The sequence below is a fragment of the Zingiber officinale genome, chromosome 9B (genome assembly GCF_018446385.1).
Source record: "Zingiber officinale cultivar Zhangliang chromosome 9B, Zo_v1.1, whole genome shotgun sequence".
Taxonomy (NCBI): Eukaryota; Viridiplantae; Streptophyta; class Magnoliopsida; order Zingiberales; family Zingiberaceae; genus Zingiber; species Zingiber officinale.
Window position 1 is genome coordinate 30,426,351 of NC_056003.1, and position 21,862 is coordinate 30,448,212.

The 21,862-nt window shown below is 35.8% G+C and overlaps 1 protein-coding gene across 1 annotated transcript; it reads left to right on the forward strand.

Moving 5' to 3' along the window:
- Positions 1–13,646: 13,646 nt before the first annotated feature.
- LOC122024595 lies at positions 13,647–20,534 on the forward strand. The gene is made up of 8 exons (XM_042583250.1): positions 13,647–14,048; positions 18,225–18,372; positions 18,448–18,598; positions 18,976–19,101; positions 19,179–19,259; positions 19,360–19,552; positions 19,629–19,896; positions 19,988–20,534. The coding sequence occupies exons 1-8, from the start codon at positions 13,815–13,817 to the stop codon at positions 20,227–20,229; spliced, it is 1,443 nt and encodes a 480-aa protein (XP_042439184.1). The 5' UTR covers positions 13,647–13,814; the 3' UTR covers positions 20,230–20,534.
- Positions 20,535–21,862: the final 1,328 nt, after the last annotated feature.

Genomic DNA, 21,862 nt, shown 5'->3' on the forward strand with positions numbered 1-21,862 from the left:
CTTTTATAACTTTCTACAAAAGATTAAGAGAAGAGATTAATCTCTTTTCTTATTTGTAGATTAAAAGGATGATTTTAATTTTTGGTAAAAATTTTCCTTATTTGTAAATCATCTACAGTTTAAAAGAGAGTTTAAAATTTGAAATCTTTCCTTATTTGTTGATTAAAAGGTGGATTTTAAATTTTAAGAAAACTTTCCTTTTTAACCATGTTCATGATTTAAAAGAGAGTTTAAAAATTAAATATTCTCTTTTATAAGTTTCTACAAAAGATTAAGAAAAGATTTGATATCTTTCCTTATTTGTAGATTAAAAGAGATTTTAATTTTTTAGAGATAATTTTCTTTTTATCCACATGTTTAAAAGAAAGATTTTAATTTATTAAATTTCCTTTTTATAAACCAATCATGAAGGGATAAAAATTATTAGAGAAATTTTATTTTAAAATTTCCGGAAACAAATTAGGAAGGTTTTAATTCTTGATTGAATTAAATTTCCTTTGCTTAGATTATTGTGGCCGGCCATGTTGATTAATAAAAGAGAAATTGATTTATATCAATTAAATTTATTTTTCATGGCAAAGGAATTAAGGAAGTTTTTATTAAAATTTCCTTATTTGCCAAGACCAAAGATTATAAAAGAGGGGGTAGAGGTGCCTTCATGACAAGAACTCTATTCTATTTTTCTCTCTCTTTTTCTTCCTTGGTGTGGCCGGCCATCCTCTCCTCCTCTCTTCTCTTTGATGGTCGACCTCATCCTTCTTGTGGAAATTCATATGGTGGCCGGATCAAGTTTAGAGAAGAAGAAGAAGAAGGAGAGAAAGAAAACTTTGTTTCTAGCATCCCTTGGAGCATGGTGGCGGTGGCCGAACCTCTTCATCCTAGTAGAAGTTTTGATGGCCGAAACTTGCAAGGAAGAAGAAGGTGCTTGGTGGTTCTCATCTCGGAAGGTCGTTGCCCACACAACGTCCGAGGTTAGAAGAGGAATACGGTAGAAGATCAAGAGGTCTTTCTAAGAGGTATAACTAGTATTTTTCCTTTTCCGCATCATACTAGTTAATTTTGGAAAGAATACCAAATACAAGAGGCATGCAATTCTAGTATTTCGAATTTATTTTCGATGTTGTGTTCTTTTGTTTTTCTTTTTCCTTGTGATTTGATTGTTCTTTTCGGTTGACCTAAAGTTATTTAAGGAAATTAAATATTAGCTTTTCTTAAAAGGCTTTGTCTAGTCGGTGGTGGTTGCTCCCATATCCAAGAAGGCCATGTGCCTCACCACGTCAATACTGGAAGCCAATTTTGGAAATTAATATTTAATAGAATTAATAACCTAGGTGATTTGGATCGAAAGTGTTAAGTTCCGCAGGAGATCCAAGTGTAAACCTAAAAGAACAAATAGATTAAACTTTGGATCAAACGTGTTAAGTTCCGCAGGCGACCCAAGTTTAATTTAAAAGAACACATGGTAGCTAGGAAAAGGTTTAGACCTTTGTACAATATTTTTGTACAGTGGAACCATTAGGTTTTCCGAGTAGCATCCAACAATTGGTATCAGAGCTAGGGTTTTGCCTCTGTGTATTTGGTATTAGTTTAATTATGCACATGTCATACATAATTTAGGCAGGATAATAGTAGGATGTGCTAACTTTGTAGATGCATGATCCAACTATTATGGCTTATAGATATTGTGTGTGTGATTGGACCCTTGGACATGTCAAGGGCATTTTATTGTGTGTGCATGATTGTATTATAAAATACAGCAGGAGCTGTATTTAGTTTTATTAGGATTTTATTTTTTGATCTAGATACATGTACATTCCTTCGAGGAATATAGGATCGAAAAATGTAAAATTCTATTTATTTCGCGGATCGAATCTTGCAAGGCGTGGAACCTTTTTGAGGATCAGAGGCGCAGCGGAACAAGGAGCAAGATGGATGCGACAACTAGACCCGGTGGCGGTGGCCAAAGATGGCAGCAGCTAGGGTTGGCGACACACGGAGGACAACAATAGATAAAAGCCATAATAGTTGAAAATTAGTTTTTCTATTTATTGCTTTTTATGTTGTGCTGTGTGTGCTTGTTAGTATGCATGTTAAGTAGGCTAGCATAGTCAAAATTCCTCACTTTAAATAACTAAGTGGGAGAGGGATTTTTTTTAAATAAATTCCACGGTCTCCATTACTGGTTTATAAGTGATGCAACAAGCTTGCGCGTTGGCTCTGAGTGCCTTCCTCCATATCGGATGAGCTTGTTTGCGGATCACTAGATTAAACTTCCATTTTGGATGACTATAGGAAGTTAATTAAGAGCGTGTGATCTTCCCCATCGGAAGGGGCACAATCTTATTAATGGACTTAGTGTCAAGTAATGGTATACACTTAGGCACTTCTAATAGTATCCTCCCCATCGGAGTCACTGCTATTATTTGTGCGACTGAAGAAAACCAACTATTAATTTGTCAAATAAATAAGTTGACAAGATAATAAAATTAAATACTCACTTACAAATGTTTGATTTTGTATACGTCTACACTATCGTGGCATACAAAATTCATGGTGTTTGAGGTAATTTTATTTGTCATAAAGATTTATTGACAAGATAATTAATGGGTAAACCCCTCCTCTTACAAATGTTTAATTTTGTATACGTTCACACTATCGTGGCATGCAAAATTCACGGTATTTGAGGTGTTGGTAAATTTAAATAATATTGTTTGAGAAATCAATGTTATTTTAAATTCAAAAGTTTTGACCAAATATTTGATCAAAGAAAGATCAACTATTAATTTTATTCGTCATAAAGTAAAGTTGACGAGATAATAAAATTAATGGATAAAATCTTTTCTTTGATTTTGTATACGTCCACACTATCGTGGCATACAAAATTCATGAGGATTTTAAGGAATTGATCTTGACCAAATATTTTTGTGATTCTTAGGATTTAAAATGTTTGTCAATTCCCTAGTTGTTATACTATAGAAAATACTTAGTAGTCCCGATTGTAATGATTGGAAATAAGACTTGGACATTAAGGTAGTCTGTCTTTTTAGAACTAAAGAACAATATAGGTGTATTTAATTCATTAGTTGAAACATGTTTAGTGGTGTTATCTATCAGAACCTGGAGTGTAGATACAGATGCCATTAATCATGTCCGCAATTCATTGCAGGGTTCCAGGAAACCCGACAACTAAATGAAAATAAAAACACCGTCCACATGGGCACTGCTATAAAATGGCAGCTGTTGCAGTGGGAGATGTTTATCCTTTGATAAAATATGGATTTTAAGTAATTATCTTTACGTACCAAGTTTAGAAAGAACTAGTTTTCAGTTTCTAAACTATTCAAAGAACTTGATATTCTGTCTCTTTTAATAACAAAGTTATTATTAAGAAAAAGAGGGAAGTTATCTGTTCTGGTACGTTGGTTGGCAATTTATAAATCCAATAACTCCCACGATGCAACAAATGGAAATTAGTAACATATCTTCTAAACTTTAAGAGAAAGCAACCTTCGAAAATGAACCAATTATATCTTTGGCATCTAGGGCTAGGTTATATTAACTTGAGTAGGATTCATTGGTAGCTGATGAACTTTTGGGTTAATTGGTAGTGGAAATCTTTCCAACCTGCGAGTCTTACTTGGAAGGAAAAATAACCAAGAAGCTTTTAAGTATAAGGGGTATGGAGCCAAAGATACATTGGAATAGGTTCATTCTGATTTTTGTGATCCTATGACAAGAGTTAGTATCGAATATTTCGTCTATTTTATAGACAACTATTCAAGATACAGATGCATTTACTTGATGTGTCGCAAGTCTAAGTGCTTTGATTAGTTCAAAGAGTACGAGGCTGATGTGGAGAAACGTCAAAGTAAAAGTATCAAGACACTATGGTGAGATCGTAGTGGCAAGTACCTCTTGGGAGAATTTAGGAGTCACTTATCAGAAGTAGGGATTCAATCCCAACTAACTGCACCTGGTACACCCCTACAGAATGGTGTAGAAAAAGGAAGGTATAGGACTCTTATGGAAATAAGTAGATTGATGATGAGTTATTTGGAAAATTACCAAATTCATTTTAAGGATATACTCTGGAAACGGAAGTGAACATAGTACCTTCCAAAGTCAGAACTCTCTACTCATATAGAATTGCTAAATAGGCATAAGCCTATTTTGAAGCATATTCGGATTCAGGTAGTCCAACACATATGCTGAAGAGAGACAATGATAAGTTGGACAGGAATTTACTTGTTTGTAAGTTATCCTAGAGAAATGAAAGTAGGTTTATAGTCTTAAAAATCAGAAGGTTATTGTTAGCATCAATGACCTATTTTTAGAAAATGACTATGTAATAAACCACAAGCCCATAAGTAAATTTGTTCTTAAAGAAATTATAAAGGACATGTCTAATCTAGTACCAACTGTACAAGATGAAATATCACAAGAAACTGCAACACGTATCACAATTGATACACAATTATAGACAGTGCATCATCGTAGTGGGAGGGTTGTCAAACAACCAAAAGGATTCATGTTTTGGGAGAGTTTTTGGACTTGATCCCAAATGAACATGAGTCTGATCCCGGAAATATGATGAAGCACTCCAAGATAAAGATGCAACATCTTGGCAAAGAGCAATGAATACAGAATTAGAATATATGTATTCTAATCAAATCTGGAAGCTTATAGAACCACCAGATGGTGTAAAAACCATTGGGTGAAAATAGGTCTGAATAGGAAAAGATGGATAGACAGGAAGGTGGAAACTTTCAAAGCAAGGCTTGATGAAAAAGGAAACTTTTTCACTGGTAGTCATGCTTAAGTCTATCCGGATTCTTTTATCTATTTGGCAAGAGGATGTCAAGACAGCATTCCTTAATGGAAGTCTTGAAGAAAGCATCCATACAAAGCAACCAGAAGGGTTCATTGCAAAGGACAAAGAGCATCTTGTGTGCAAGCTCAATCAGTCTATGGACTGAGGTAAAGCTTCAAGGTCTTGGAACATCCGGTTTATCAAAATAATCCAGACCTATGGATTTATTTAGTAACCGGATAAGTCTTGTGTATACAAAAAGTGTGATGGAAACGTGGTGGTATTTCTTGTACTATACATAGATAACATTCTTGGTAGTTGGAAACAATATCAAAATGTTGTCAGAAGTAAGAGTATAGTTGTCCAAACAATTCGATATGAAGGACTTGGGAGAATGTATATATTCTTGGGATCAAAGTAATAAGGGATCGCAAGAAAAGAATATTTTACTTATCCCAAGCTTCATATATCAAAAAAATCCTTGCTCGTTTTAAGCATGCAAAACTCCAAGAAATGTTTCTTACCTTTTTAGCATGGAGTAACTTTATCTAAAGAAATGTCTCCGTAGACATCAAAGGAGATAGAGGATATGAAGGCAATTCTTTATGCTTCGGCTGTCGGAAGCCTAATGTATGCTATGCACGAGATCAGAAATCTGTTTTGCCAAGGGCATAGTTAGCAGATATCAAAGTAACCTTAGACAAGGGCATTGGACTGCAGTAAAGCATATATTGAAGTACCTTAGAGGCACTAGAGATTATATGCTAGCTTACAAGGCAGTTAATTTGGTCCCTGTGGGTTGCACGAATTTTGACTTCCAATCGGATAGGGACAATAGTAAGTCAACCTCGGGGTTTTGTGTTTACTTTAGGAGGTAAAGTCATAACTATGGAAGAGTGATAAGCATAGGTGCTTTTCGGACTCCACCATAGAAGCTGAGTATATGGCAAACTTTTGAGGTAGTCATAAAAGTTGAATGACTCAATAACCTCAAGATAAACTTAGATATGATTTCTGGTTTGTCCAAAGATTATTATAATTTATTGTAATAATAGTGGTGCAGTAGCAAACTCGAAGAAACCATGAGTCTATAAGGCAGGTAAACACAATAGAGCGTAAGTACCACCCAATACGAGAAATCGTATAAACGAGGATAAGTTGTTGCTGCCTAGATGATGACCTATAGATCTTTTCACTAAGGCCATTAAAGCAAGAGCTTTTGATGGGCATGTTGAAAGGTTGGGAATCAGATGTATGGCAGCAGATATAGCAGCTTAGTCTTTTAGTATAAGTGGGAGATTGTTAGGATGTATACTAAAAGTCTAGCTTTTGGTATAAACATTTATCTAGAAATAAGAATCACATTGGTCAAATATCTACATTTATGATAAATGTAGTTGTTAAATTAATTTATATTGTAGATAACATGGTGTGTGGTGTCATACACAGAGGATCATGTTATCAGTACCTTATAAATTATAAACAGTAGCTCACGACCAAGATGGAAAGGAACAAACCATTGGAAGGTCGTAGTGTAATTAGGTATTAGTTTATCTTAACTATATAATTACACTAGTACACTTAGAGTGTATTGAGTATGACCATTAGAGGTCGTTTCTTTTTATACTGACTTTATAAAGGAACAAAGACCTTAGTTATTATGGAAGTGTGTGCTCTTAATCTAATATAATAACAAGCACATATATTTGATATTTATTTATTTAATTTATCAATGGGTGAGATTTAGTTCGATAAATCAATAAGCCCGATAAGTTGGGAAATGATATCACTTATAATGTGTGTTGTTGATTATAGAAGGAAACTATGTCCTAGTAATGTAGGTTGAGAATGTCCCCAAGAGGAGCTCATAAGGATTGTCATGTTAAAACCTGCAGGTGGACTTAGTCCGACATGATGATGAAGTTGAGTGGTACTACTCTTGGAGCTAGATATTAATTAAGTGAGTTGTTAGTAACTTACTTAATTAGTGGATATTTGTTATCTTAAACACAGGGAGACTAACACACTCATAATAAGAAGGAGCCCAAAATGTAATTTGGGATTGGTGCGGTAGTTCAATAATAGTTCTTTAGTGGAATGAATTATTATTGATGAAATTAAGTTGTGTGTTCGGGGCGAACACGGGATGCTTAATTTCATCGAAAGACCAAAATCAATTCCTCCTCTCGGTCCCTATCGTAGCCTCTTGTATATAGAGATTTATATCCACCACATACCCACCTTCTTACCCATCCAATGGGGCCGGCCAAGCTAGCTTGGAACCCAAGTGGATGAGCCAAGTTGTTGGCCGGCCAAAGCTTGGGTCCCAAGCTTAGGTGGCCGGCCACTAGAGTATTAAAAGGATTTTTATTAAAATTATTTCTTATGTGCATATCAAGGTTTTTAAAAGAGAGTTTAAAAATTAAAAATTTCCTTTTATAGCTTTCTACAAAAGATTAAGAGAAGAGATTAATCTCTTTCCTTATTTGTAGATTAAAAGGATGGTTTTGATTTTTGGTAAAAACTTTCCTTATTTGTAAATCATCTACATGTTTAAAAGAGAGTTTAAAATTTGAAATCTTTCCTTATTTGTTGATTAAAAGGTGGATTTTAAATTTTAAGAAAACTTTCCTTTTTAACCATGTTCATGATTTAAAAGAGAGTTTAAAAATTAAATATTCTCTTTTATAAGTTTCTACAAAAGATTAAGAAAAGATTTGATATCTTTCATTATTTGTAGATTAAAAGAGATTTTAATTTTTAGAGATAATTTTCTTTTTATCCACATGTTTAAAAGAAAGATTTTAATTTATTAAATTTTCTTTTTATAAACCAATCATGAAGGGATAAAAATTATTAGAGAAATTTTATTTTAAAATTTCCGGAAACAAATTAGGAAGGTTTTAATTCTTGATTGAATTAAATTTCCTTTGCTTAGATTATTGTGGTCGTCCATGTTGATTAATAAAAGAGAAATTGATTTATATCAATTAAATTTATTTTTCATGACAAAGGAATTAAGGAAGTTTTTATTAAAATTTCCTTATTTGCCAAGACCAAGGATTATAAAAGAGGGGGTAGAGGTGCCTTCAGGACAAGAACTCTATTCTATTTTTCTCCCTCTTTTTCTTCCTTGATGTGGCCAGCCATCCTCTCCTCCTCTCTTCTCTTTGATGGCCGAACCTCATCCTTCTTGTGGAAATTCATATGGTGGCCGGATCAAGTTTAGAGAAGAAGAAGAAGAAGGAGAGAAAGAAAACTTTGTTTCTAGCATCCCTTGGAGCATGGTGGTGGTGGCCGAACCTCTTCATCCTAGGAGAAGTTTTGATGGCCGAAACTTGCAAGGAAGAAGAAGGTGCTTGGTGGTTCTCATCTCGGAAGGTCGTTGCCCACACAACGTCCGAGGTTAGAAGAGGAATACGGTAGAAGATCAAGAAGTCTTTCTAAAATGTATAACTAGTATTTTTCCTTTTCCGCATCATACTAGTTATTTTTGGAAATAATATCAAATACAAGAGACATTCGATTCTAGTATTTCTAATTTATTTTCGATGTTGTGTTCTTTTGTTTTTCTTTTTCCTTGTGATTTGATTGTTCTTTTCGGTTGACCTAAAGTTATTTAAGGAAATTAAATATTAGCTTTTCTTAAAAGGCTTTGTCTAGTCGGTGGTGGTTGCTCCCATATCCAAGAAGGTCATGTGCCTCGCCACGTCAGTACTGGAAGCCAATTTTGGAAATTAATATTTAATAGAATTAATAACCTAGGTGATTTGGATCGAAAGTGTTAAGTTCCGCAGGAGATCCAAGTGTAAACCTAAAAGAACAAATAGATTAAACTTTGGATCAAACGTGTTAAGTTCCGCAGGCGATCCAAGTTTAATTTAAAAGAACACATGGTAGCTAGGAAAAGGTTCAGACCTTTGTACAAAATTATTGTACAGTGGAACCATTAGGTTTTCCGAGTAGCATCCAACATTAACAACCACATAGGTTGCAGCTAAGTAAAATTCCTTAGCCTTCTTACTTTTTGCTATTCTTTTTATGTTACCTATTTGTTTCAATTAACATTGTGGCATTGCCAAGTTCAAAGCGAGAGATTTTTCTAACTTTCTTTTCAGTACTATTCACCCCCCCCCTTTCCAGCCTATCTGGATCTACACAATCGACATTAAATTCCAATGTGAGTCTGATATGAATAATGTCATGCCCAACGTTGTTGCTGATCTTCACACACATTGTAAACTTTAAAAGGTCATAACTTTTAATTCAGTTTAAATCATAAAATGCACAATATATCAAATCGAAGATCATTCAAAGATCTTTAATTTGATATATTGTGTATCTTGTGGATCAATCCGAGTCAAAAGTTAGGACCTTTTAAAATTGAATAATTAGTTGTAGTAGATACAGTTTCATAGCCACTACAACATGTATGCTATGTAAATTTTGAGAGACGATAACTTTTAACTCTGGTTGATCTACAAGACACACACTATATTAATTGAAGATATTTGAATGTTTTTCCATTTGATATATTGTGTGTTTCATGATTCAACATGAATCAAAAGTTATGAATTTTTAAAGTTTACAACGTGCATATTGCTGATTTTAGAAGATCAGAAACAACATTAGTCTTGATATAATTCTATATGAGACCCAACATGGGTCTGATATGGATTCAAATTAGGCCCAACATGAGTTTGATATAATTTATATCAGGCCCAACGTGAACTTAATATAATTCATATCAGACCTATGTTGGGATTTAATATTGATTCTTCCAATAACATTTTAACATCTCCGGAGAAGTTGAAAAAAGCAATAGAGACATCATTGAACTCCTTACAGCATCAGAAATTCACAGAACCTAAAATGGGTCCAATTAGACTTGTCTAGGTCCATTAGTAAGTTTCAATTAATATCTGAGGCTGCAAGGACTACAATGATGCTCTCCATTGCTTATTTCGGCTTCTCCGGAGTTGTTAACATGTTATTGGAAGAATCAACATTAAATCCCAATGTGGATCTGATATGGAATTATATCAGGTCCAACATTGTTGCTGATCTTCTAAGCTCAATAACATGCACGCTGTAAACTTTAAAAGATCATAACCTTTGATTTAAATTAAATCATGAAATATTAAATCAAAGCTCATTCAGATACTTTTGATTTGATATATTATGCATCTCGTGGATCAATCTAAGTCAAAGTTATAGTCTCTCAAAATTTACCCAACATATACATTAATGAAACCATAGTTGCTACAATTACAAGTTCAACTTTAAATGGTCATAACTTTTGACTTAGGTTGATCTACAAGACACAAAATATATCAAATCAAATATCTTTGAATAAACTTCAATTTGATTTATTATACATTTTATGATTCAAACTGAATCAAAAGTTAAGACCTTTCAAAATTATAATGTGCGTGAAGATCAGCAACAACATTAATGGGCAGAATATGGAATCATATTAAGTCTAATATGGGCCTGATATGAGATTATATCAGGCCCAACGATTTAATGTTGATTGTTCCAATAGAATTTTAACACCTTTGGAGAAGCCAAAAGAAGTAATGGAAGTATCGTTGGACTCTTTACAGTCTTAGAAATTCATAGGACTTAAAATGGTTCCAATCGGACTTGTCTAGGTCTATTATTGGATTTTGGTCAAAATCCAATAATGGACCTAGACAAGTTCAATTGTATCCATTTTAGATTCTGTGAATTTTTGAGGCTATAAGGAGTTTAATCCAAATCAAAAGTTATGGCCTTTTAAGATCAACAGTAAAATCAACAACATAATATATTGTGTTATTAATTTTTCAAAATATGCAATGTAACATTGTGTTGTTTATTTTTAGCAGCAACACAACATTGTGTTGCTGAAAGATTAGCAGTACAATGTTGTGTTGTTGATTTTAAAAAATCAACTACATTGTGTTGTTAATTTTTTAGTAGCATAAAATCAACAGCACACTCCATTATGTTGTTGACAGTAAAAAAAAATTGTTTGGGATTTTCTTCAGATGAAAAGTAAAAATGAAGAGAGATAAGTAAAAAGGAAGTAAGTGAAGTAAAAAAGAAGAGAGAGAGACAAATAAAAAGAAAGAGAAAGATTATGTTGTTGAATATTTCCAAAACCACATAGATGATCGAGAAAAATACATAATAACTTATGTTGTTTAGTAAATTGCCAACTATCCCATTATAAAATTATAATAATAATAACAACAACAGTTTTATTGAGTTTTACAATAACAACATACATTACAACAATAGTATCATGTAGTATCATAATATGACAACAATTGTAATTTGTGCATCCTTCAAATGGCCAACCAAAACTATCAATATCATGTAATACTATAACTTGAGGCTACAAATTAAAAAAATAGCAAAGCAATTGAAGGATATGTAGCAAAGAATTCGCTTGATGTCGAGTTGCAGTTTTGAATTGATCGATTCATCTTTCATTATATATATATATATATATATATATTTATGTTAATTACTAGAGCATTATGCAGGATCTAATGGAGAGTCATGTGAAGGAACCAAGTTCGGCGAAGGAACCAAGTCATTCCATGCGCTAGGGCAGTTCCCCATGGCAATGTATGCAAACTGGCTTCCCACCACGATCTACCAGGCCAAGTTGAGCGACACCGCCACACCGGGGAGACTAAGGACGAAGTGGTCAATGAGGAGCCAAGTGATGGCAACATGGAAGACTAAACCGATGTCGGTGACGTCGACCATGACTAGGACCTTGCTCTACACATGTAGGAACTTGGAGATGGGGAAGTTGAGAACATAGGCGATTAACTGCGTGATCAAGTAGAGGCCGAAGTCACTGACAAGGATCGCGATGTCGTCATCTTTCTTGAACAACTAGAGGAGAGGAGTGACGAAGGTCCAAAGCTCAATCTTAATCTCAAACTATCGCAGGCTTACCGTATCTATTTACGGTGCTAGATAGAGGCAAAGAGATGATAACAGACAACCGTTTTGTTGGGAGATTGTTGGTGCAATCATTTCTCGGGTTAAGGTTGCTTGAGTTTCAAAGTTCAGACAATATGTTGTGGATAATATATTTGGACAATATATTGTTGGATAATATGTGAGAAAGGTCAAGTAGGTCAAGGAGGACCAATACTTGACAAGTAAAGTTCTAACTAGAGGTTAAACAAGGCAAGTCTTAACTCGAGGGTTAGGTAAAGGGACACTCTAAGTGGATTAGGGAGGATCGCAAAATTGGTAAGGAAAGTCTAAGTGGGTCAAGGAGGACTGCACGTTGGCTAGGAAAGTCCTAACTACGGTTAGACAAAAGAAAACCCAAGTGGGTGAAGGAGGACCACACATTGGCAATGAAAGTTCAAGTGGGTCAAGAAGGACCACACGTTAGTAAAGAAAGTCCTAACTGTAATTAGATAAACAAAGTCCAAGTGGATCAAGGAGGATCACACGTTGGCAAAGGAAAGCCCTAACTATGGTTAGGCAAAGGGAATCCAAGTAGATTAAGGGAGACTACACGTTGGCAAAGTAAAGTCCTAACTGCAGTTACGCAAAAGGAAGTCCAAGTGGGTTAAGGAGGACCACACTAGGTGATCTAAGGTCCAACAGGAAGTTGGCAAAGTTCAAGTTGGTTAAAAGGTTGACCAAATACTTAGTGGAGAAGTCCCAACATGTCACGTTTGACCAAAGATTGGGCAAGGGAACCCTAGACTCGGGTTAAGTGAGTTAGGGCTGGGTGATCGATTAGGTAATTGATTGTGTCAAATCCAATCGATTAGCGGATCAATTGGGAGTCTATCTTCGTGAAATAGAAGGTGGTTGAATCAATTGGTTAATTGATCAAGATCTACACCAATCGATCAAGTGATCGATTGAGCACATTTCTTAGTGACAAATAATAACTTCTTGATCGATCAGCTGATCGATCAAGAGAAGTTTTTTGTAAAACACAGTAGCTTCCTCGTGAGAACGTGATCAATTGGGTAATCAATCAGGAGAAGCTCGCAAGCGAACAGTGAGTTTCATAATCGATTGGGTGATCGATTAAGAAGATCCATAATCGATTGACTAATCGATTAAGTGACGATGAAAAAAGCTATTGTGAGGTTTGGATGATTGGATGTGTTCGGATCTAATGTGACAATAGATTAGGGGTAAAGCCAATCGATTGAGGGCCTTAATCTGCGGGATATAAAGGCGTCGATGAAGATTCAAGCGCAACTCTTTTTCTCCACTTTTCACCGCTGATCCTTAAGCTTTGATAGACAAGTGTTGTTGCACTTTCCAACTGATCAAGAGGCGTTTACAAGTTACATGAAAGCAAACAAAGTTTTCATTTATATTGTGTATTTTTTTCTTATTTGTATTGTATTTTTTGTTTGTGATCTTGTACGAAGTTTTTTTACTTTCGGAGTATTTCTGAGAATGAGTATTTTATAATAGAGAGTATATTCTATGTAGATTCTTAGATTAATCATCCCATTAAGATAGATATTAAATAAATCCGGTTATTAGAATTGCTTTAAGTATTTTCGAGTGCGACTTATTATTAAAGAAACGATTGGAATTAATCATTCTCTTTTAACTCGCCAGTCTATCCTCACAGATTGCCAATGCTCCTAAGGAGGGATTAGAGATTAAATTTTATTTTAAAAAATAAAATAAAATAAAGGTATTATGGGAAAGAAAATAAGAAAAGGTGAATTCTAAAATGAGTATTTTTCTTGGAAAACTTTTACAGCGTTTATTAAATTGCGTTTTTTTTTGTTTTTTTTTTGCCAAATTACATTCGCAATTTGGGGAAAAAAAACTTCATGCTTTTTATACAAATCTCTCTCTCTCCGTGCAGTGTATCGCGTAGTCGTAGTTGAGCTCCGCTGAACCCTAGCCCTAACTTTCGCTCTCGCTCTCGCTCCCGTGAATTCACCAGCTCTCGGCGTTTACCCTTCGCCCTCGCCCCCGGTTCCGGAGTCTGTGGCGGCGTGCTATGGTGATAGAGAACCACCTGAAGAAGTCGCCGTTGAGGATTCGGCTCCGGGTGACAGCGAGGAAGAAAGGTTGGAAGTTGCTCGCAGGAGAGGGATCGGACCAGAAGCGAAAGCGGCAGGAGTGTCTCAACACAGTGAGGAAGCTCCAGCGACGGGAGATCGGGGGGTTCCCCCAGCTGTCCCGTGGCAGCGCCGCCGTCACGCCCGAGAAGTTCAGGAACATCCAGCTCCAGGTTTGAATTTCTCGTACCCATTTCGGTCGGGTGGATTTTTCTTTTCTTTCTATTGCTTTGTCTTTCGGTGCTGTATTGGTCGACCGAGTTTGTAAAAATTTAGACATTTTAAAATTTTATGTAGATTATGATTTCGAACAAATAAACTATGTCACTGGGTGGATTTCTTCATTTATGCCAAGACCTTTGATGTTGGTGGAGTTGTGGAAGTGAACAGAATCTGAAGGATTGCTTCTAATAGAAAATTGGAAGCTAATTTCCTGGTTTAGCAAAACACTTGTGATTGAAAACGAACATAAGTTTCCAACTATTTGCGTTCTATAAAACACTGAAAATCAGAAGAAGGAAAAAAATGAAAGCTATCATAAGTGTGCAAGGGAAGGGGATTACTAGCATAAATCCATATTCATCATGCTGGAGTCCATTCGAGAGGAAAGTAATGGTCTACTAATACCCTGGAATCCGCCAAGAGAAAACACAATTGAGGAGAAAAACAATTCTTTTGTTAAATTTTTCACCTTTCCTCCTTTGGGGCTTACTACCAATATACACTCAAGTAATAATGAACTAGTCATAAAAAATTAAGGGGAAATAAGTAAAACTAATTGCAGCATTCAAGATGCAGAAAAAAAATCAGTCTCCATGCCAGATTGGGTCTCTATGGTTTGAATTGGCACTGACTTATATTCAGGGGTAGGGTTGAGCGTTGGTCAGATTCCAAGTCAAGTGTGGGGTCAGGCATTGTCATTGGGCTGAGCAATTTACATCATGTTTGTTTAACTATTGCAATTCTATGATGGTGTTGGTCTGGCACTTGAGTATTTCAATTGGGGTTCGAGAATTCATGTTGTTTCCGTCTGGAATCATTTATTATTTTTCATAATTTCAGGTAGATCTGTATGATGCTTAGGAAATTTCAGAGTCCACGTATCTTACAAATAAATTAGTTCTTCCTTCCTTATGTGCATGTTTACTAGTCTCTTCACATGCATATTTGGTAGTCTTGGATACGTTCTCTATGATTAAGATTGCATGTCATTTGGTGTAATTAGAGAAAACATTGTCAAACAAGCTGGTTTCAAATGCATCCTAATCCAATTCCATCATTAGCATGGAGGAGAGTTGCACAGACATCCAATTGACTTTTCTTGGATGTTGAGATGCACTTGAGCATTGCACAAACCTATTTCAACAGTAATGTTATCCAAAATCAAGAAATTTCCAGATAGTAATACTACCGTAGAGGGCAGTAATTATGGAAAATTTTCACTATAATTCAACTGAAAGTCAACAAATTAATGCCCAACTGAAATAATATTTTTAAGTCATAAAAGATACACCAGGTTGCTAACACCATCAAAAGGAGACTATCTCTAAACAAAGTAAAATCTTTGCAATGTTAAGTTTGAAAGCATTTGATGTGTGAGGATCACAATGAATTAGGCACTTATGAAGGAGACATATATTTCTTGGTTCTTTTGAACATATCACTTTGCCTTAATTATTATTATTATTTAAAAAATTTACTATATGTCGAAGTATTCTCTGAAACTGAAGCTCAAAGTATTTAAACCCAGGATATTCTATTTGTGGTAGTAGAAGATGGAATATTATGCTTTGAATAAAAGTAGTGGCTATAGCTTTATTGCTAAGTTTGAAGTCTTGTTAAAGGAGTTTGTTTGAAGTATTTAAACCCCGTCTTTTTTGAGTTATTACAGCATGAAGTATTCTCCTAAACCAAAGTTTCAAGTATTTTAACCCAGGCTTTTCTATTTGTGGTAGTGGAAGCTGGACTACTATGCTGGAGTAAGAATAGTTGCTATTTCATAGAAATAGCTTTGTTTCATTCGTGGTAGTGGAAGTTGGACTACTATGCTGGAGTAAAAATAGTAGCTTCTTCATAGAAATAACTTCACTGCTAAGTTAAAGTCTTGTTAAAGGAGTACTTGCTGCAAGGGCTGCTAGTCCTTACATAAACAATTTTGAGTAAATTATATGCTCACCAGTTGTAGTTTACTGTATCTCATGCGCCTCACAATTTTTCCCTCTCGACTTTTGTCTAATATGAATTATAACATATATATTATGTAATATTTTTTTTGACTCAATATGCTTAATAAGCTCATTGATAATAATATTAATAAGTTAGATGAGGTAATATGTATTTCAATTTATATAATAATCGACTAGAGTAGAGTTTGTTTCCTTTTGTTTTTTTGTTAATATGGGTACACAGAAACATAGTTTTACATATAGCTATGTGCCGCTTGACTGGCGGACCAATACTTAATATCTTAAATTAGGCTCCAATGGGTCCGACTTGTATGGGCAAAACATATCTTCCCATAGATTGACGCGCATTGCTACACAAATTGAGATGCGGAGGTGAGGTGCAAGGCTTCACACGATTGCAACTTCTCTAAGTCTAATCACACTAGGCCTCATCGATGAGACTCGAGGGCAAGCCTCCGTGTTGTTCTTTTGCTTCTACAAGGTGAGGTTTCATATGAGGCTAGGCGCAATGCTTTCATGACTACCTTTAGTACTGGCAATGTGAGGGGAAATATGAGCTTTTAGGATTGCTTGTTACATTGGCAACACATGATGAGTCCTCTTTTTAAGCCGCAACCTTCTCCTCTTCTTCTTCATCTTCTATAATAGATAGGGCCCAAAATGGGTCAATCTCGGTTCTTCATTGCAGCCCCTTCCTCTGACTCCTTGATGCTTCCAACACTACATTTTACAAGATTTCAAAAAGAGCTTGTAGGCAGTACACCGTGTAGCAATGTATATGCAATATGCCGGTTATGGAGACATATTGTACTAGAATATTAAAAGATATTTATATTGATACCAAGTGGATTTATTTCTTGCAAAATTATTATTTAATTGAAAGTTACAAGCTGCTAAATTTGGAGTTTTAAGCCAATTTTGTTTGACTACATATGTAGATTGTATATGTTATATGTAGTCACCACGCGGTCCCCTTCAAAATTCGGCTAGGTGGTCACTTATGTTGCTCAAATGTAGTTTTTTTAAAAAACCATGTCTACATGCCCCATACGGCATTGACGAATCATTTCGTTTTGGACTAAAAATCGAACTCTAGATTGAAACCCTATTTGAAACGATATTTCAAACCTTGCATGGAATACCATAATCTATGCGTGTACATGTTGTTCCCTCTTAGAACTCACATATCATGATGCACTAAAATGGAGATTTTGATAAAAGATGGGAGATACATGAAACTTCATTGTAGAGAATGTACATATAATTTATTGGTGAATTTAGTCAATGCATGAATTGGTTATTGGAAAAAAAAAAGTAAGAAAAAGGAGGTGGATATATTTTATAAGACGCTGCATGTTGGTTTGGCCTCACACGGAAAGTTGTGGACTACTGAGAGGGTGCTTAAAAAGTTGGATGAATGAACTACTATTGATTTTCTTTAGTATTTTGAATAATTTGTTCAGGCTTGCCAACTTAATCGGGGCCTTAATCGGTAAGTTTTCTTATGTGAGGGAGTTGTACTTTATATAAGAGAAAATTTAGTCTTAGGTTGGGTAGGTGTTTTGATTGGCAAGAACTGCCTGATGATGGCTATTGATTGGAGGCCTCAAAACCTTGTGACCTCGCTGAGGACATGAATTCTCAAGTTGGAAAGAATGCAAAAATCCAGTTTAGTTCTACCTAGTCATATGCCTATGCTTTAGATAAAATTAGTTATTTTTTATCATTTTGTTTCCTAATTCTACAAATTTGATCCAAAGCTGATGTTTTATTTAGCTGATTTGGTGAATATTGCATGGTGTTCAATCTTAACTATTTTAAGACATCATTAAACAAATTAAAATATGATGCAAAACTACCTTTGTTACTATCTTATGAGATAAATATTAATTATATGTTGGATAGCCAATGTGAAAGGAGCACACTTTTTTTATTTGTGTAGGATTAAACAACATTCTGGAGTTATCTATCTGGTGAACAAACAGTACTGTTCGATAGTCTTCATTATTTGGCACATTGACTTCTATTTGCTGCCTCTATCACATTGAATGAGAGTGTACATACACTGATAGCTATTCTTAGATTTTATCACTTGCATTGTGCAGCTAATCTCCTTGCAATATTTCAGAATTTATCTTATGATTTCTCTTTTGGGTATAACAGGAAGAGTTTGACACATACGACCCTAATATCCACTGGTTTCTGAAACTGCAATTTCTGAAGAAGAGGTCCAAGATTATTGAGATTGTCGCAGCAAATGATCTTATATTTGCTCTTGCTCAATCGGGTCTTTGTGCTGCTTTTAGTAGAAGTAAATCTTCCACTCAGACTTAATAGCTGGTTCTTCTTTTGCATTGTGATTGACTTTTGTTTCTTCTTGTTGCAGCAACAAACAAACGGATATGCTTCTTGAACATAAGCCCTGATGAAGTCATCAGGAGCTTATTTTATAATAAGAACAATGAATCTCTCATCACCGTGTCAGTTTATGCATCAGATCATTTCAGTTCTTTGAAATGCAGGACAACTCCAATTGAGTAAGCAACTCTTTCTCATGTGAATCCACGGGCAATGAGAATTTCTGCACGTGAATAAATCTTCGGCATCTCTTTACTTTAGTTGAGAGCAAACATACACATTATATAGAAATGAATATAAATTGGCTTTTATTTATTGTTTATGATCACAAATCATACCAGCCAACAAGTTTATGAATATGTTTTCCTTGACGAATAACATAATCTGTTTCTTTGTGTTGCTCTGGCATGTTAACCACAATTTATGTGCCTAATTGTGATTCACGACCTGTATTCTTATCCATTCAAATTGATGTCTCTATTAGAATCTGTCAAATTTGCTATTTGAATGTGATTTCTCTTGAGAAAATGATGTCAGTGTCGAATAAACTTTGCAGATACATTAGGAGAAACCAGTTGGATGCCGGGTATCCTCTTTTTGAAACTGAATCCTTAAAATGGCCAGGATTTGTTGAATTCGATGATGTAAATGGCAAAGTGCTAACCTATTCAGCCCAGGATGGGTAAGCTTCCACATTTTTGGTATAACATCATTGTAAATTTATGTAGGAGCATACTTCTGAGTCTCATATGTTTTCAGCATTTACAAGGTTTTCGACCTAAAAAACTACTCCTTTCTCTACTCTATCTGCGACAAGGAGATCCAGGAAATTAAAATAAGGTCTCAAGCTCTTGCACTAAAATTAATATCTATAAAAATGTTTTCGAGATCGCCATTTTCCTATTTGCTATTTTGTCTCCTAATATATCAGTTCTGGCAGCCCTGGCATCATGTTGTTAATTTACCAAAGAACTCTGAGCCATGTACCACTGACAATACTCTCAATCGAAGATGGCAAAGTCTTGAAATCTTTTAATCACTTGCTGCACCGCAACAAAAAGGTTGACTTCATTGAACAGTTCAATGAAAAACTTTTGGTCAAGCAAGAAAATGAGAACCTACAGATTCTCGATGTAAACTGCTAAATCTTTTCCTTGTTCGTTCAGATTTGTTCGTTCATCTTTTAACACCTTGAAGATATGAAAGCAGGTGAGGAATACCGAACTTGTTGAAGTTAGCAGGAATGAGTTCATGACCCCTTCCGCATTCATTTTCCTCTATGAGAATCATCTTTTCTTGACGTTCAGAGACAGGACGGTGTCAGTATGGAATTTCTGCGGGGAGCTAGTTACTTCGTTCGAAGATCATCAACTGTGGCATCTTGATTGTAACACCAACAACATTTACATTACCAGTGATCAGAACCTGATAATCTCTTACTGCAAATCTGAAGATGGGTGTGACGACAAGGAAGGAGGTATCATGCTCGATCCGTTCAACTTATGAAGTACTGCTTCCTATCCGATTGTCTGATAATATGATCTTTGTCTTGTGCCAATTTCAAACAGCACTTCCTGTTGGCTCCATCAATATGAGCAACATTCTCACTGGGAAATGCATAGCTAAAATATGTCCGCTTGATCCCACACTCCAGATCGCTTCTAGAAAGCGTAGAGATGACAACCGTTCTACCATCAGAAGCACCATCAGGGAGTGTCTGGAAGATGTCACTGCCCTCTTTTACGACGAGGAACGGAACGAGATCTACACCGGCAACAAGCAAGGTTTAATCCATGTCTGGTCTAACTAGATAGAATTACCCTGTCTATGCCTGTTTATAGTGTGGGTCTGCTCGATGGAGACCTACCTGCATGTCTGTGTTCTTCTATCGTAGTTGTAATAGTATTGTATCGTTCGAGATAGGCTTAATATCTCTCTGAAATGGCCCCTAAGCAAAAATAATATACTTGCGGTTTTAGGCTAGCGTAATTTGTATTCTGTATATCTCCCGAATTTATTAGCAAAATTCTTTCTGTCGTGATAGATCTGTTTAAAGACTCGAGATTATACTTTTTGTATAGACTAAAACTTCCATACAATGGTTGCCATTTTCTACTTGCTCCAAATGATACTTCGGTAATCTTTAGGGTCTGTTCAACAAGTTGGATAGAAGAATTGTGGTCAGTCTGCGGCCATGAGATTGTCATGAACTTTGAGAGTTTGCTATTGAGCCCGTTGAGAGGTACTAAGAGTTGTTTTATTCGATTTTGGGTAGATTAAAAATTTATATATATATATATATATATATATATATTATTTTGGAAAATTTTATCATCCTAAAATACATATTGAATATTACCCTTCTCCTCATCTCCGCCTCCGATTCACACCGCCGGCCTCCAGCATTGGTGCCGCCCTCCCCAAGAATTCCTTCATTAATGGTGCTGCCCTTCTGTTCTTGTCTACCGCCAATCCTTCACCGCCCTGCAATACCCACTACCCCTGGCTTGGCGTCATCATCGTCCTCCGCCTCTCTGACATGACCCTCTCTGTCTCCTTCAACGCTGGCGCTCTCTTCGCCTTGCCCGTCCTTCGCTCGTTCAGCTTCGTCAACAACTCCCTCTCCAGTGCCCCTCCCCTTCGACCTCAATCTCCTCCATGCCCTCAAGACAATTCTCATGCCCAGCAACAGGTTCTCCGGCCCCAATCACCATCGACTGCTTCCGCGGCTCAAGAGGCTCTGGCTCAATGGCAAGAACTTCATTGGCATGACTGCTTCCGCGGCTCAAGAGGCTCTGGCTCAATGGCAAGAACTTCATCATCAACGACTCGCTCTCCGGCATTTCTCCACCTTGAGGACAATCATTTCTCCGGTGAGCTCCCACATCTCACCTTGCCGGCGTTGTCCTCCTTCAGCGTCTCCAACAATGTCACCGTTGTCCTCCAATAATAGCTACGTGTGATAATTACTATAAGTTATAATAATTATGATTCATAGTTATTATAATACAATATTGACTCTATGGTTAGAGCTGCTGACTCACTTCGTTCCATATTCACAAATTGACTATTTATATGCGATGACACCAGCAAGCGAAATGAAAGAAAAGCAAAACCACATGAGTGTTTAGACTGTACACATGTAGCTTTTCTTTGTTCCTTCCTTTTTCTCCTTCTACCGCTCTTTTCATTTTATATCTTTTTATGAAAGTTTTCTAGCCGTAGTCGGGATAAAATTTTCATAACGAACGATTCCGCAGTCCAACGTATGAAGAAAAATAAAATAACTTTCATGACGGACTATCTAACAACCCAACACTCTAATTTATAGATGCCTTATCGCTACCCTGAAGCTTGGGGTGTCACTCTTTTTGACTGTTGTTGCAAAAATTTTATAATTTTATACCTTGCATTTTTTTCCATTGGTTGGTTATCTCATGGGG

Coding starts and splice junctions, on each gene's coding strand:
- LOC122024595 (XM_042583250.1), top strand. CDS start 13,815: ATGGTGATAGAGAACCACCTGAAGAAGTCGCCGTTGAGGATTCGGCTC. Junction 18,599..18,975: donor TGCAGGACAACTCCAATTGA/GTAAGCAACTCT, acceptor TAAACTTTGCAG/ATACATTAGGAGAAACCAGT. Junction 19,102..19,178: donor ACCTATTCAGCCCAGGATGG/GTAAGCTTCCAC, acceptor ATATGTTTTCAG/CATTTACAAGGTTTTCGACC.